Below are 16406 nucleotides of genomic sequence, written 5' to 3'. Positions count from 1 at the left end.
ATAAAAAAAAGCAGAGTCATCTACACTGGGCTATTTACCCTTAATGCAACTGTTAACCAAACTCATTGGATAATTACCCATCGCATATCTTTATCACTTTGCTTTTGAACTGTTCTCCTTGGAAGAAAACGATGAACACATCTTTACTGATGAACTCATTCTGCAGATAAAGAAAAACTAATTGAGCAAGTCTTTTTATAGCAATGGTATAAATCTGACAGAAAACTAAATAGTTATTAATCCGTTTGACTGCAAACAAAATAGAGGGCAAGTGGAACCGAACTTATGTAGGGGACGTAGAGAATTGATAGTGATGTGAGTTTTACCATCCATCCAATATAACTCTTCACTGACCTTAATGTAGAGCAAAATCAGATGGAGTGCAAAACCAGGGTTATGTCCAATCTCATCAGCTTCCAATGGATGGTTTAGATTAAATTTACACTCCCCACCCCTTCCAAATCGGCTCACAATTAGTATATTTTAGATATAATATGCTTATAACACACACCACTTGCATAGTCTAAGTGAACTCATTTTTCAATTGCTTTACATTATATTCAGGAAAGCAAGGATCTTGCCTTGAAGGCCCTTGTGTGAATTGTATGTAATTGTTTGAGAGTCCAACATTAGCATTCAACCACTTTTTTGAAAATAGTTCTGCTCATGATGTCTCAGAACGGTAACTTTGGGGTGTTACATCAGTGATGGTGCTTGATGGACAGTTTTATCCATCATAACATACATGGGTTTAACCCACTTTGACACCAGTAGAAGATGTCTATGATCCATTGGTGTACTTCCTGTGCTGAAAGAATTCATATTTCAATAAATCATGAAAATGGGCTTTTTTTAACCTCCTGTTTCCACTGGAAATAAATACATAGAAAATATTTGACTAAATATACAGTGTGGAAGGAGATCATTCAACCTATTGTTCCTGTGCCAGTTGAAGTTGTTTGTACTATTTCCTTTTCTCCACCCTTTTTCCATATCCTTTTTGTATTCTTGGTCAAGTAGTTATCAAAATCAATTATGTGATAGCTTATTGTCTCTATCCATTTAGTGGTAAAGTACTCCAAATTGATTACATGTTAAGCACAGAATGTTTTTCTTACAGCCATACAGTCCTCTGCTGGAACATTGATTTCTACATGGCGTAAGACAATGTTTCCATGACACAGCCTCCATAGTAATCTTTCAAAAGCAGAAAACCGTTCTCGTTGGATCACTCCAGCCACAAAACTGCATAAAAAATGGGAGAAAAACTTGAGATTAGATCATTTTAATGCATTATACCCAAAGACAATTTCATAGAATCCCTGCAGTGTTGAAGCAAGCCATTTGGCCCATTCAGTCAACATCAACCCTTTAAAGAGCATCCCACCAAGATCCACCACCTTACACTGTCACTGTCACACTGCATTTCCCATGGCTACTTTACCTAGCCTGCACATCTCTGGACACAATTCCGCCCCCATCATGGCCACTCCCACAGCCACTTCTGCCCCTCACAATTCCTCATCCATCACACGTGACATCACATCCGCCCCTCACATCATCGCTGATGCCCCACGCTCAATGACCTGCCCCCCCCCCACTGCTGTGGTCACCACCACTTCTGCCCCCACCAGTGCCATTCACCTGCTTTCTGCTGACACTCCCCCCCACAGACTCCACTGTGACTATCCCCATCCCCAGAACCCCGAGGGTATCAATATCCCTGCTCATGACTCCACCCCCATTCCCCCCACCATCACACCCACTCCAGTTACCGGCTCCGACCCCACTCCCAGCTCCACACCCACACCAGATCCCAGCTCCCAGCCCTGCCGAATTTTGACCATCCGTCCAAACCTCTCCCTCACCTTCATCCCCCTCCGTCCACATATCAATGAATTTAATACACGCCGTGACGTCGAACAATTCTTCCGTCGTCTCCGCCTCCGAGCTTACTTTCACAATCAGGATTCCCGCCCACCTTCCGAGGACCCCTTCGCCCACCTCCAACACACAGCATCAACCTGGACACCCCGCACTGGCCTATTACCTGCCCTCGACCTCTTAATTTCCAACTGCCGCTGGGACATTACCCGCCTCAACCTGTCTACCCCCCTCCCCCACTCCAACCTCTCACCCTCACAATGCACAGCCCTCCAATTCCTCTGCTCCAATCCCAACCTCACCATTAAACCAGTGGATAAAAGGGGCGCAGTGGTAGTCTGGCACACTGACCTCTACACCGCTGAAGCCAAACGCCAACTCGAGGACACCTCTTCCTACTGCCCCCTCGACCATGACCCCACCCCCCATCACCAAACCATCATCTCCCAGACCATACAGAACCTCATCACCTCAGGAGATCTCCCACCCACAGTTTCTAACCTCATAGTACGGGAACCCCTCCCTGCCTGGTTCTACCTCCTTCCCAAGATCCACAAGCCTGACCACCTTGGCCGACCCATTGTCTCAGCATGCTCCTGCCCCACTGAACGCATTTCTACCTACCTCGACACTGTCCTATCCCCCCCTAGTCCAGGAACTCCCCACATACGTTCAAGACACCACCCACGCCCTCCACCTCCTCCAAGACTTCCATTTTCCTGGCTCCCACCGCCTCATCTTCACCATGGATAGCCAATCCCTCTACACCTCCATCCGCCATGACCGGGGCCTCCAAGCCCTCAGTTTTTTCCTCTCCAGACGTCCCCAACAGTACCCTTCCACCGACACTCTCATTTGTTTGGCCAAACTGGTCCTCACCCTTAACAATTTCTCCTTTGAATCCTCCCACTTCCTCCAGACTAAAGGGGTAGCCATGGGCACACGTATGGGCCCCAGCTATGTCTGTCTCTTTGTTGGCTATGTAGAACAGTTGATCTTCCGTAATTATGCCGGCACCACTCCCCACCTCTTCCTCCGCTACATTGATGACTGCATTGGCGCCACCTCGTGCTCCCAATAGGGGTTTGAGCAATTCATCAACTTCACCAACACAATCCACCCTAAATTTACCTGGACCATCTCTGACACCTCCCTCCCCTTCCTGGACCTCTCCATCTCCATTAATGACGACCGACTTGACATTGACATTTTTTATAAACCCACCGACTCCCACAGCTACCTGGATTACACCTCTTCCCATCCTATCTCTTGCAAAAAATGCCATCCCGTATTCCCAACTCCTCCGCCTCCGCCGTATCTGCTCCCAGGAGGACCAGTTCCACCATAGAACACACCAGATGGCCTCCTCCTTTAGAGACCGCAATTTCCCTTCCCACGTGGTTAAAGATGCTCTCCAACGCATCTCGTCCACATCCCACACCTCCGCCCTCAGACCCCACCCCTCCAACCGTAACAAGGACAGAACGCCCCTGGTACTCACCTTCCACCCTACAAACCTTCACATAAACCAAATCATCCGCCGACATTGCCGCCACCTCCAAAAAGACCCCACCACCAGGGATATATTTCCCTCCCCACCCCTTTCCGCCTTCCGCAAAGACCGTTCTCTCCGTGACTACCTGGTCAGATCCACGCCCCCCCTACAACCAACCCTCCCATCCTGGCACTTTCCCTGCCACCGCAGGAACTATAAAAGCTGTGCCCACACCTCCTCCCTCACCTCTATCCAAGACCCTAAAGGATTCGTCCACATCCATCAAAGTTTTACCTGCACATCCACTAATATCATTTATTGTATCCATTGCTCCCGATGCAGTCTCCTCTACATTGGGGAGACTGGGCGCCTCCTAGCAGAGCGCTTTAGGGAACATCTCCGAGACACCCGCACCAATCAACCACACCGCCCCTTGGCCCAACATTTCAACTCCCCCTCCCACTCTGCCGAAGACATGGAGGTCCTGGGCCTCCTTCACCGCCGCTCCCTTACCACCAGATGCCTGGAGGAAGAACGCCTCATCTTCCGCCTCGGAACACTTCAACCCCATGGCATCAATGTGTACTTCAACAGTTTCCTTATTTCCCCTTCCCCCACCTCATCCCAGTTCCAAACTTCCAGCTCAGCACTGTCCCCATGACTTGTCCGGACTTGTCCGACTTGCCTAGGTCCTTTTCCACCTATCCACGCCACCCTCTCCTCCCTGACCTATCACCTACATCCCCTTCCCCCACTCACCTATTGTACTCTATACTACTTTCTCCCCACCCCCACCCTCCCCTAGCTTATCTCTCCACGCTTCAGGCTCTCTGCCTTTATTCCTGATAAAGGGGCTTTTGCCCAAAACGTTGATTTCGCTGTTCCTTGGATGCTGCCTGAACTGCTGTGCTCTTCCAGCACCACTGATCCAGAAATTTAGCATGGCCAATCCACCTAACCCGCACATCTTTGGACTGTGGGAGGAAACCAGGCCACCTGGAGAAAACCCACACAGACACAAGGAGAACATGCAAACTCCACACAATCAGTCAATTAAGGTTGGAATCAAACCCAGCTAACCACTGACCCACCAAGCTGTCCATTTAATGCCAATTAATTTAAACCTTTGACGGCTTTAAAGATAAGTATACTGTGTGATACACACCAGAAATTATTTCCAGTCCATCATGAGTTCACTGATCTCAGCCAGAGCAGATGTTTAACAACACATGTGGCTTTAATGACTTTGACCTAAGTAGGATGGTTAAAAACTCGGTCATAATAATTCGATCTAATGATTCGCCCTGGGAAATTTGTAGGGGCAGATATTTTGACTTGATATTCTGCATAGTTGAACTTTCTGGGCACATCTACTTTGTAAACTCACACATGAGAAATGTAAGATACAGTCAAGGAGAAGTAAAATGCTGTTTGGATGAGCAGGTTGATCTCCTTTCAGGTGAAATGAAGAATGGTCACTTTTCAGAGGTAACTGATTGGTGCCTTACCAGAGTCAAATTACCTCCTTTCCAATATATTTTAGTTGTACTCCATGTAATTATCAACTTAAATAAACAAACATTATTTAAGTTGCATGTTTACACCAACACTCATTTCCATTCTTTCTCCTAATGTTTCTGGGCAAGGATATACTGTGGCATGGAATCTGGAAAATAAAACAAACTGCTCTAGAGTCATCTACACTGGGCTATTTACCCTTAATGCAACTGTTAACCAAACTCATTGGATAATTTTAAAGGGAAACATGATAATTTGTGTCAGTTACCTTGGATAACAAGAACAGGGTGAGCAATAAGCTCTTTGCCTTCAAGGTATAAGCTGAAATTGGTATGGAATTTAGACTGTATATTTGCGATCACTCCAGACATTATTGCAACAGACTGAATGACTTAGGTTGGAATTGATTATAGTTATCTCTACAGATTATTTAGCAGTAATTTGAAAATGGCAGCACCAAAAAAGGCAGATCTATCTACATCCTTATACCTCACTTAGAGTTTCAGAAGCTGAAAGAAACAATTTAACAGTTTTTCCAACAACTTTGTGTGATGTAAATTTTTTTGTGGGATTGAATTATTTTAAAGTGGCCTACCAGCTAGTGGTCTGTACAATGTAACAGCAAGATAAAAAATGCTAAAGAACCTGAACTCCTGGAATGAGTAGTGCATTCTATTCCTTTTGAAGTCAAATCAATAAAAATGACCAATAAAAAGGACCTTCACAATTAAGATAAACAGTTAATCAGTGTAGATCTCAAAGACAATGTTAGAACCACTGCTAATCTCGTGATTAAGCTTTGAATAATCAACTCAGAGTTTTCTGGGTACCGCTCTGAATCTGACTAGAATGTCAGGATGTAGATGTAGGCTAACACTATAGACTCTGCTGCTGACTCCTGTAATCCTCACATGCCCCCACACAGAGCTGACTATCAGCAACATTAACATGTCTGGTGAGAACTCACCCGTTTCCACTTTCCTGGTGCTATTTGAAACTTCATCAAAAAGCCACATCTTGTTCAACGAGATGTAACTGGAATTTTAGTGGCAAACTAAATAATAATTGTTGCTGCACAACTAATCCATCCCTCAGAAATACATGTAGTGCTGTTAATATTCTCTGTAATGATCCATTACTTGATTATTTATACGTTTTTAAAAAACCTTTTTCACAATATTTCAGCTTCCACCTACACTTGTATGATTTGATCTTTAATATATATACAAGTTTGGATGGCCTAAAAAATGCTTGAAGGTAATATGATGAAAGGTTTAAATCAGGCACAGGTCTGATTTATATATGTATACCTATTAATTCATTCTTTTAAAGGTGGCTTTCTGAATAATTACAGTGGATGTTAGCTAATTGTATGAAGGCTTTTAAAAAACTCCTAGGGGTCAGTCAGTCTTCTGCAATAATGACCCAATTATGCATGCGTAAGAGAGCAGGTACCCCTGGAAGTTTCTGTTATCTGCTGGATTTATGGTCAGGAGTGTAACCATTGAGGCCAATTAGCTTGATTGTCATTTAATTAAGGGCCAATTTTAGAAAAACAAGAGGTGAGAAGTCATTGAGCAATTTGGAAGGGACCATGACTGGGATCAGAAACACAATATAGTTTTTAACCTAGAAGACAGTATAGAATAGTTCAGGGAGGAAGTTACCTAAGCAGAAAGGTAGCTTTTTCATGTGCTTGGTTAGAAATCTGCAGGTTATTAGAAGCTGAAGAGAGTTAAGCTCTCAGTTTTCTGGTAAGAAGACTTCACAGTTCACAAGGAAAGATTTAGAAAGAATTAGAAAGAATCCATTGACTTGAACGAGAAGTGAACTTTCTCTAGATGTGAAACTGTAAAGAGATGGTGTTGATGAATAGGTAAGACATTGATTAATATGCATTTTAGATTTTTTAAACTGTGTTCTATATGTAGATAGCTTGGTTTATTTTGTCTTATCTTTTTCCTTTTGTACACCAAACTTGTTATATTGTTCAATAAAATCTGCAACCTCATATTTTCAGTGAATGACCACCATGTTAAAACATAAGTATGTGATTGATTAACCCAGATTTCACTGTGGGGCCTGACTTGTCCAACAGTACCATCTATTGGGGCCATGCACAGTCATTTGCATTGGCACACCAATTGCGGTGTTGCGTTCCCAAAGTCACTGCTGTGCAGGGACCTCAGAACCCCATGCAACCAAAAAGAAAATTAGAGGGAATGCTGATCATACAGTAATTAGCTAGTCTCACAACTTGATAATATCACTGTAATTTGATGATAGGACTGGTAATGTATGCGCTCATGTTCAGACAGTTGAAATTCTCATCACGATGAACAGAAGTTCTCTGTGTAGATTTCTTTGAGGCCATTGAGAGTAACCTTACTTCACCGCTGACCACAAAACTTGAGCTATGCTCTGAATACGAGCAATAGGAAGTAATAGTTGCTTATTCTGCACAAACTACCAACTGAGACAACATGGTTGACACTGAAAACTTGTCACCAACATCTACTGTTCATGGACTGTGTGCTACATGGTCTGTTCCCCAGGATGTATATATTGAGATAAACATTGACTGCACCTGGAGGATCATCAACTCATTGAAAGATGCTCTTTGGTCTGCCTGACACCAGCTGGCCTTCCAGAACGAGGAGTTGACCTTGATTGAGTGTTGCAGGATTGTACACTGAGGGGTGCACTAAAGCTTGGGGCAGCTGCCACTAAGACACAATGGAGAAAGAGCACCACCTAAGGTCTTTCTGCTGAAGTACAAAGGGGGCCTGTTCAGTTATCAGACCCTCCTGGTGCCTCAATACATGTAAATAATATATTGCACAGGTGAGAAATGCCTTTGGGTTGGTTGGAACCGTTGGATGAGTCAAACTCCAATGTTTGTTTGTTCCCAATATGCAAAAACTGTACAGAACTGAACTGCTCTAGTGATCATGTATGTATATAAAGATAATTTTAAGAATAAAGTAGATGTTTGAAATAAAATAATCATCTCATGAACAGCTAGGTGAAAAAACTGCTAGCCCAAGTAACTGGTATTTAGTCACAAATATTTTCACGCTCAGAGTTTGGAGTTGAAAAGAAACAGAAAATCATACAGTACAATTGGGTATGGATTTCAGACCCTCTCCCTTAAGCTGACAGCACTCCAATAGAGTTCACAGTAGCTACATTTAATTTGTAAAAGTGCTAGTGATGATTTCATAATCATAAAGATTCTGATTATCTGAAACACGATGAAGGAGTTCTGTCACAATCACTACTCGCTGGGGAAGAAAGAAATATAAATTGTGTAATGTGCTGTGTACCTTCACATTTTGAGCTGTTTCTGGCTGCTGTATTTCAGGGCATGTTTTGGTACTTTCTCTCTTAATACAGCCTATTTATAAATGCATGTGAAATGCAGGATTTACCCCAATTTCAGACGTCCTCCTCCACTTGTACTGCTGAGCCTCCTTGAACATCCTGTTACAGAGACAGACTCTTCAGATGGGAGTTCAGAACCTGACAACTGGGATTCTGCCTGGAGAAAACAAAACCCAAAACACATTAAAACCTCGATGTTGGAAGAGCTTTCATTTTTTCAATTATTGCCAGTTAAAGCTTGTGTTTTTATAATGTGAAATTAGTTTTACAATTATGTAAATACACAGCAGCCCAAATAAAGAATTCTAATTTACAAAACCATTATAATAGAGTCTAATTCATTTCTCCTTATGAGAACAAATTGATAAAATACAAACAACAAGCTTCTAGTAGCAAAAGCCAAAAACGTAGCTTTCCATCTGAACATGAAAGTGATTGTGAGGTGCTCAGTGGAGACCTCTGACTAAAAGATCAGCAGCATAACATTTCTGATGCTAGGAGTCACTGTCCTGGCCTCTCCCTTCTGGATGCTTCTGACTCCATGTTCCAAGGCCCCATTATACTTGATTCCTTATCTATTTTTCATTCTTCCTATGCACTCCATTAGAATTGCAGCAGGAATGTAACAAATGGGCCACAGATTTTTAGATGCAACCTGTAAAATACTATAAATAAACAGGTGGTGATAACACTTGATATTAGCTACTACATCAACCTACCATCAAACAGTATATGTGAAACTATGGGCAGTTTGGCCTGCCTTCCAGCAGAAAGAGGGTTACTAAAGATAGCTTAGAGCTTCGTCTGTACCTTAATACATGTGATAGGTGTTAGGACTTCATTAATCAATTATGATATAAGGCACAAGGCAGAAAGCAAGAAACATCACGCTGGTGGAGCAAAATCATTCAGCATAAACTGAATAGATTTATTCACAAAGAAATAATTATGAAAGCAACTGGATAAGCAAGAAATTGGTGAGATAGTACTTTAAGAACAAAGATGGAATCAGGTAACTAAATGTTAAAATATCCTCTTCAGAATGTATTTCTTACATTATCCAAGTACTTGCATTATAATCTTGCCTGAAAATATTTGGTGAACTTTCTGATACAATATAATACATGTGATATTGACCACATTAATTTAATTTCAAAAGCAAAGTGAATTGTTATACTGCACAGATGTTATAAGGTTGTAATAGTGGAAAATAAATAGCTGCTAATCTGTCATGATCAGTGCACCATAGAGTTTATTGTTTATAGAATGAACTGATGGGCTGATGTTTGTATATTTGGACATATATTAGTGCTTTAACTATTTATAATTTGATTGGCACCTTGAATAAAATCTTTATATTGTAACTTTAATCTGTGAACCAAGTGAACTGCAGGTCAACTGGTCACCATTAATCTTCACAATGGAATTTGAGGGCTTATGTCAATTTCTAGTTTGCCTCCATTCACATCATAATTGGATAACCTAACGTACATAAATGATTCCTATTTTGTGCAGGATAAAAGCAATATATTCATCAGTTGTCTTTCTGTCTGGAAAAAAAGAATTATTTGTTGCTGTCACCTAGAGCCAATCTGTTGTATGTTTCATACAAATGGTTCTTGAACAGTGTTAACAAATATTTCCAGTCAAATTGATCTGTCAGGCCCTATGGAGACTTTTTTGACAAATGTATTTTCCTGCAACTGTCACTTATTATGCTCTCCACTTCCTACAGTCTTGATCAATTTGATAGAATTGTAAGATCCTGAAATGACGGAGTTTCTGCTCCTAACTGCTAAGCTTGCAATCAGGGAAGCTGAGCAAGGGCAATGTCAGAACTGTTAGGTGTGTCTGAATTGATAACTAAACTGTTTTCACACAAGTTTTCCTTGGCATTGCCCATCATTGCAGTTGAACTTGGTTGGTTGGTGGTTGAAATTAAGTGATAAGAGGTTAAAATAATTTTGACTCTGTTCAGATTCTTTTAGAATTCTGTGCAGAGTTTTCTCCACTAAAAAGAAGTGGGAAAAGTGGTAGGAAAGGTGGTTTGGTTAGCACTAGGGAGCTATCTGCTTCCTTCCTATCCGATCAGAAATGAAGTTCTGGATTCCTTCTCCCTGTGACCATCGAAGCCAGAAGCTCCAGCAAATCTGGGCTCCAGCCGGTAATCTCCAGTCAGCAACCATAGTCATCCCAATGGTGCTATTGAGTTCTAGAGATTCCAGTCTGTGATTGGCTGTCAGTCCCAGGTGGATGGGACTTCTCACCCAGTTTTGTAAGAATAAAATATTGCTAACCATCATAAGGAATATGCCAGTCAACTGCCAATTGGATTCACACCATGTGGTATGGTTACAAAGGCTATTGGTACAATCTCAATTGTGACAATAGGATTGCCTCATAATGAATTGATACATGGATCTTGCCTGAGTGATTAGAGAGTGCAGGGGCTTTAATTTGACATCTGGAAGAGAGCAAAAAAGCATGATCACAGATGGAAGCTGAGGTCAGCAAACAGATTGAGTCAGTGCTGAAAAAGAATGAATAACCTTCCCAGACCTGCAGTGCAAGTGAAAGTGAGTACCATGCAAACTGTGGCTGAATTGTGGATATGACCTATAAATCTGGGTCTGAAATTAAACAACTAATGTGAGGTTCCACACACATCCCCATTCTCAATGTTGGAAGAGCCCAGCACATCTGTGTAAAAGACAAGGCTGAATCACTTGCAACCACCTTCAGCCAAAATTGTTGAGTGGATGATCCATCTCAGCCTCTGCTTGATGCCCCCAGCATTACATATGCCAGTCAATAGCCAATTTGATTTACTCCATGTGATATGGTTACAAAGGCTACTGGTCTTAATAAAATTCCAGTGACAGTATGTGATAGTAGCATGTGCTGTAGAACCATCTGTACCTCATACTTAAGCTTTTCCTGCACAGCTGTTAAGCTGGCATCTGCCTGGCAATGTGGAAAATTGTTCATATGTCCTGTTAACAAAAAGCAGTACAAATTCAATCAAGACAATTACTGCCCCATCAGTTTACCTCTGCTCATCAAAAAATGATCATTGATAGTGCAAGTAGCACTTATTCACTTGGTACTTCTTGGGCTCAACCATCCCCATCTGCCTCATTGCTTCCATCACAAGGTCAGAAGTGCAGATGGTTGCTGATGATTGTACAATATTTAGCAGCTTTGACCAATCCTCAGGTTCTAAAGCAATCCATTTCCATATGCAGTAAGATCTGGACAATATTCAGGCTTAGGCTGATAAGGGACAAGTATCGTGACCGTGGGTTATAACTTTTGATTACCTATGGACATATTGAAATTTTAATTGCATCTTGTTTTTTTTTCAAAAAAAAAGGAGATCCAGTCAATAATGTCTATGGATTTAAATTTTGTGACTTTTCTTTGGAGAGAAACCCTGACATTTCACACCTAAAGGTGTCAGGAAGCTTCAGTGGGATAAAAGCACTCCAAATTGAACTGTAATCTCCTATGAGTATCACAGATTGTGAACATGTTTTTAAAATAAAAAATAAAAGCTGTCGGGCGAAAAGTACATTCCTTTTAAGGACAGGAGTTAAAACAAAGGTTCAAAGTTTGGGAGAAACTTTGGTATAAACCTGGTCTGGAGGTGCTCATGTGTGCGGATGGGCTAGGCACCCGTGATCATAAGCTTAAGTTCAATGGCTTGTGTGCTGTGAAGGTCATGATCAAAGCACTATCTGCTGGTTACGCTTATGTTAAGGGATGCTATCACTCCAAATGCTAGCAGACAGTCAACATGTCAGTCCAAACAGACACAGGACAAAAGAATTTCAGCTAACCCACTGAACCAAAAGGCTTGAGTTTGACTACTCAGCTCTTTACATTCCATCATGTAGTCTTTACAAAAGATGGAGACTGATTGCCATATTTTTCACTTTTATACTTGTTTGGGGCTTTTTTGGATACATTTCTTGTTTCTACTCTGTGTGTATGTGTACTGTGCTATTATTTCTTCTCACCCATTGACTCAAAGAAGATGTTAAAAGTGGCTTGTTTTAGATCATAAATTCATTGAGGTGTGGAAGACAGGTATTTGCAAGGGAAGAGATTTTTTTTAGTTAACCCAGTTGATATCAACAAGGGAGCAGGTAAATAAAAAAAAGGAGGGGCATTTCATCCAGTGGGTTAGGTGGGTTTGACAATTTTGAGTATTTTATCTGGAATGATAATAAATTGAGGACTATTGCTCATGGACTGGTCACAATACAAGTAAGCTCTGTGCCACATAAATGCCAGGTAACGAACTTCCAATAAGACTGTATCCAACAATTGTCCATTTGCTTTCAGTGATATTAATTTAATGAATTCCTCACTATCAATATCCTGGTAGTTACCATTTACCAAAACTGAACTGGATTAGTTGTACAAATATCATGACTACAAGGGCAGGTCAGAGGACGGAAATTCTGAAGTGAGTAACTCACTTTTTGACTCTCCAAGGCCTGTCCATCATCTACAAAGCATATATAGGTGGCATACTTTCCTGATGGTAGCACCTTCAACAACAAACAAGAAGCTCAACATCATCCAGGTCAAACAACCCTCTTGATTGGAAACCCTTCAACTACATATAACATTCACTCCCTCCACCTCCAATGCACAGTGGCAGCAGTACCTACTATCTACAAATTGCACTGTAACAACTTGCCAATCTTCCTTTAATCACTTTCCAGATTTGTAATTCCAAATTCCCTACCAACTGGAAAGACAATTGCATGGCAACACTACCATCTTCAAGTTTCCCTCAATATAACATACCATCCTGACTTGGAGCTGTAACATCGTTCCTTCACTGTCACTGGGTCAAAATCCCAGAATTCCTTTCCTAACAGCTCTGTGGGTGTGTCTACATGACATGGACAGCATTGGTTCAAGAAAATAGTTCCGCATCACCTCTCAAGGGCAATTAGTACAGAATAAGTGTTGGCCTGACCAGCAGCGCTCATTTGTTGTGAAAGGATAAAAAGAAAAGGATGTATGGGTGGTACAGTGGCACAGTGGTTAGCACAGCTGCCTCACAGCGCCAGAGACCTGGGTTCAATTCCAGCCTCAGGCAACTGTCTGTGTGGAGTTTGCACATTCTCCCCGTGTCTGCGTGGGTTTGCTCCGGTTTCCTCCCACAGTCCAAAAATATGCAGGTTAGATGAATTGGCCATACTAAATTGCCTAAAGTGTTAGATGAAGGGGTAAATGTAGGGGAATGGGTCTGGGTGGGTTGCTCTTCGGTGGGTCGGTGTGGACTTGTTGGGCTGAAGGGCCTGCTTACACACTGTAAGTAATCTAAGTATTAATATCCTTTCCTCAAATAGAGGACTCTTTAATACTTCTCCTGATGGCATTCGAAGCAATTGTCATTCCATGATGGTGCAATAACATGAATGTATTCAATACATACGTGGTAATAACTGACATACCTCTTCAAAGAAATCTTCAGTTATCTGAAGAAGAAACTTTAGCTCTGTCAGCTCCAGGCAATTATTTTTCAAAGCTTCTTGGTTCGTGTTGATCTCTTTCAACTCTTTTTCTAGCTTTTCAAAAGCAACCTAAATGAGAAAATGTGGAAATTTTACTGCATCAATTCCCTGCAGTTTTGCAAAGAACATTTATGAAGGGCAGATAAACCTCATTAAAATTGATTTGCTGAAAGGACAATAGATTGAAATGTTTCTGCATCATTTTTAAAGGGGAGGAAAATATCCATTTTTGATTGAAATGGCAAACAAAATACATAACTTATTCATTGTTCTTTACATCAGAGACAATATAATAACATCAGAAAAAAAATCATTTGTTTCTTTTCGAAAGGCAAATACTTTAAGAGGTAGTTGAAAATGTCTGAAGCCTAACGTGGTGACTAAAACTACAATCTTGTTGTTTTTGATGGAAAAAACTACTTATAGGATTAAAGTTTTGCATCAGCAATGCTGTGCAATCATAAAACAATTGTAATCCTTGTTCTTGATCAGATGTAAAATGAAAATGTGTCTACTTGTTTTGTTATGTAGTGCCAATCACTCAGATAGTGAAGTAAATATCTGGAAAAAAGTGTCATGTCAAGCAATTTCTCTAAACTCTGTTAAAACTTTTAGTTCCAAAGACAAAATACAGTAAATAGCTCAATTTTGTTAGATGACAAAAGATCACAGTCCATAATGTTAGCAATCCACCTTTCTGGCAGGCACATGAGGTAATAATAAATGATGAAAAGGCAATAGTTCATTCCATCATAACTTATTCCATTTTGTTCAATATTATTTTAGAATTGTCACCTTTATGTCTTGCCAGAAATACTCATGATTCTTAGTATACTGCTAGAATATTGAACTAGTCAAAAATAGTTATGTCACAAAATTGTAATGCCTCAAAACTGGTACAAAAGGAACCCAGTGAAATGGGGGTGCAAACCACAAAAATAAAGTAGCTATTTAGTGAATAATGGAGTTTGACTGTGATTACATTAGAGGCCTGACCTCTAACCTTTTTTGCTTTTAACTGGTCTCGTCTAATTGAATAAAATTTGCCAATTCCTGGTCAGCCTCAGTGAACAGAGATTGGAGAGGATGAGGTCATTGAACCGTCACATAGCGCAGAGCCTCACAGTAAGTCAAAGGATACCATAGAGAATTGAAAGACAAAAGATTTAGAAAATTAAATGAAGAAGGTGTGAGGAAAAATTGATTGGAAAAATATAATCAAAACTGGAACTCTGATTCATTTAGTATTATGCAATGAATACACATTATCTCATAAATACATCAATAGGAAGCGATAAACATTAAATTATTCAAAATGAAATTTAGAATCTTATTTATTTTTTGGTAAGTACAATTATCTTTACACTATGGAAGATTTCTTCAGAGTATACCAAATCACATTTTAATTTATAGAATAATCCCATATTAATTCAATGGCATATAGATATGCTTTTTTAACAATTACTCAAAAATAGAGTGTAATCATTTTATAATGAATCACATGTACATTAGAAAGAAATCTATGTTGAAACACAAAAGAAGAAATGTGACTTCCTGCAGAATCAGTAAATTAGAATAAGCAGTAATTGCCGAAATCAATACATACCTCCAATTCGATTATATCCCTTGGGCAAGGTGCCTTATCATTTTCTGAACTTTCAATGATTGGAATGTTAGCTTTTGTAATTTCTTTTTCCAAAAAGCCTGAAAAATGAAAAAAAGAGATATGGTATTCAAACTTAAGCATTTGGCAGATTTTTTAATAAAGATGACGAATTAATTTCTTAAAATAAATTTCACAAGGAAGGTTTTACTTATCCAACTAGGATGTGAAACCTACGTAGAATTCTCTCCATTTCCTCACATCGTCTGACATCATTCACAAATTTCCTCTGGAAAGCAATGATTCCTGGATTCAGCTATAAATTTAGGAAAAATCAGAAGAAATGCTATTACTAGTATGAAAGATATATATTTCTTTTAGTTTCTATAACATAGTTTCTCCGATATTAAAAAGGTTGCTTTTCCATTGATTCTTGTAATTAGTTACTTAGAAGCACTAAATAAGTAATGGAGATATGTGATAAGCAGTTGGATTTTTGAAAGGAAAGTAACCAAGACAGCTATACATTATTTTCATCATGCATGCATCAGTTGCAGGCTAAGGAGGCTGCAGGGCTTGGATATAATTTGTAGCACTTTTTACATCTTTGTAAACAAAATACAAGTAAGTTCATTATCATTTATTAAATAATGTAAAATGTACTCACGTCTCTGAATTGTACAAGTCCTAACTCTCCCAGTTCATTAACACAACAGTATGCTGCCTCTGCCTGAACGAAAAGTTGAACCAAGCACATTTCTTCACTTCTGAAGATTGAGCCCATTCTCAGTTGTGAGTAATCTCTTGGAAGTCAAAGTGAAGTGCTCCACTTTGCTGTATTTGATCTCAGTATTCTTTCCTGAAGAAAAATTAGCAGCACATATCATTTCAAATATTAATGTTTTAGCCTTTTGCTTTTTTATTGATTGAAGAAGATGAAAGGCACTTGAATATTTTTAGCCAGTCAGCAAATAATGTTAACAACTTG

The 16406-nt window shown here is 40.2% G+C and overlaps 1 protein-coding gene across 1 annotated transcript in view; it reads right to left on the bottom strand.

The window, feature by feature from the left end:
* Positions 1–16202, bottom strand: part of LOC132816205 (V-type proton ATPase 116 kDa subunit a 1-like) — a 138521-nt gene extending 122319 nt beyond the window's left edge. Inside the window, exons 1-7 of the mRNA XM_060825698.1 lie at positions 16086–16202; positions 15656–15734; positions 15422–15519; positions 13756–13884; positions 8329–8438; positions 1119–1245; positions 78–160 (exon numbers count right to left, since the gene is read on the bottom strand). Coding sequence (XP_060681681.1) covers positions 78–160; positions 1119–1245; positions 8329–8438; positions 13756–13884; positions 15422–15519; positions 15656–15734; positions 16086–16202 — 743 coding nt within the window. The remainder of the gene's footprint in view (positions 1–77; positions 161–1118; positions 1246–8328; positions 8439–13755; positions 13885–15421; positions 15520–15655; positions 15735–16085) is intronic.
* Positions 16203–16406: the final 204 nt, after the last annotated feature.

The sequence above is a fragment of the Hemiscyllium ocellatum genome, chromosome 5 (genome assembly GCF_020745735.1).
Source record: "Hemiscyllium ocellatum isolate sHemOce1 chromosome 5, sHemOce1.pat.X.cur, whole genome shotgun sequence".
NCBI classification, from domain to species: domain Eukaryota; kingdom Metazoa; phylum Chordata; class Chondrichthyes; order Orectolobiformes; family Hemiscylliidae; genus Hemiscyllium; species Hemiscyllium ocellatum.
The sequence above is the reverse complement of the archived record's forward strand: the minus strand, read 5'-3'. Positions and strand labels throughout refer to the sequence as shown.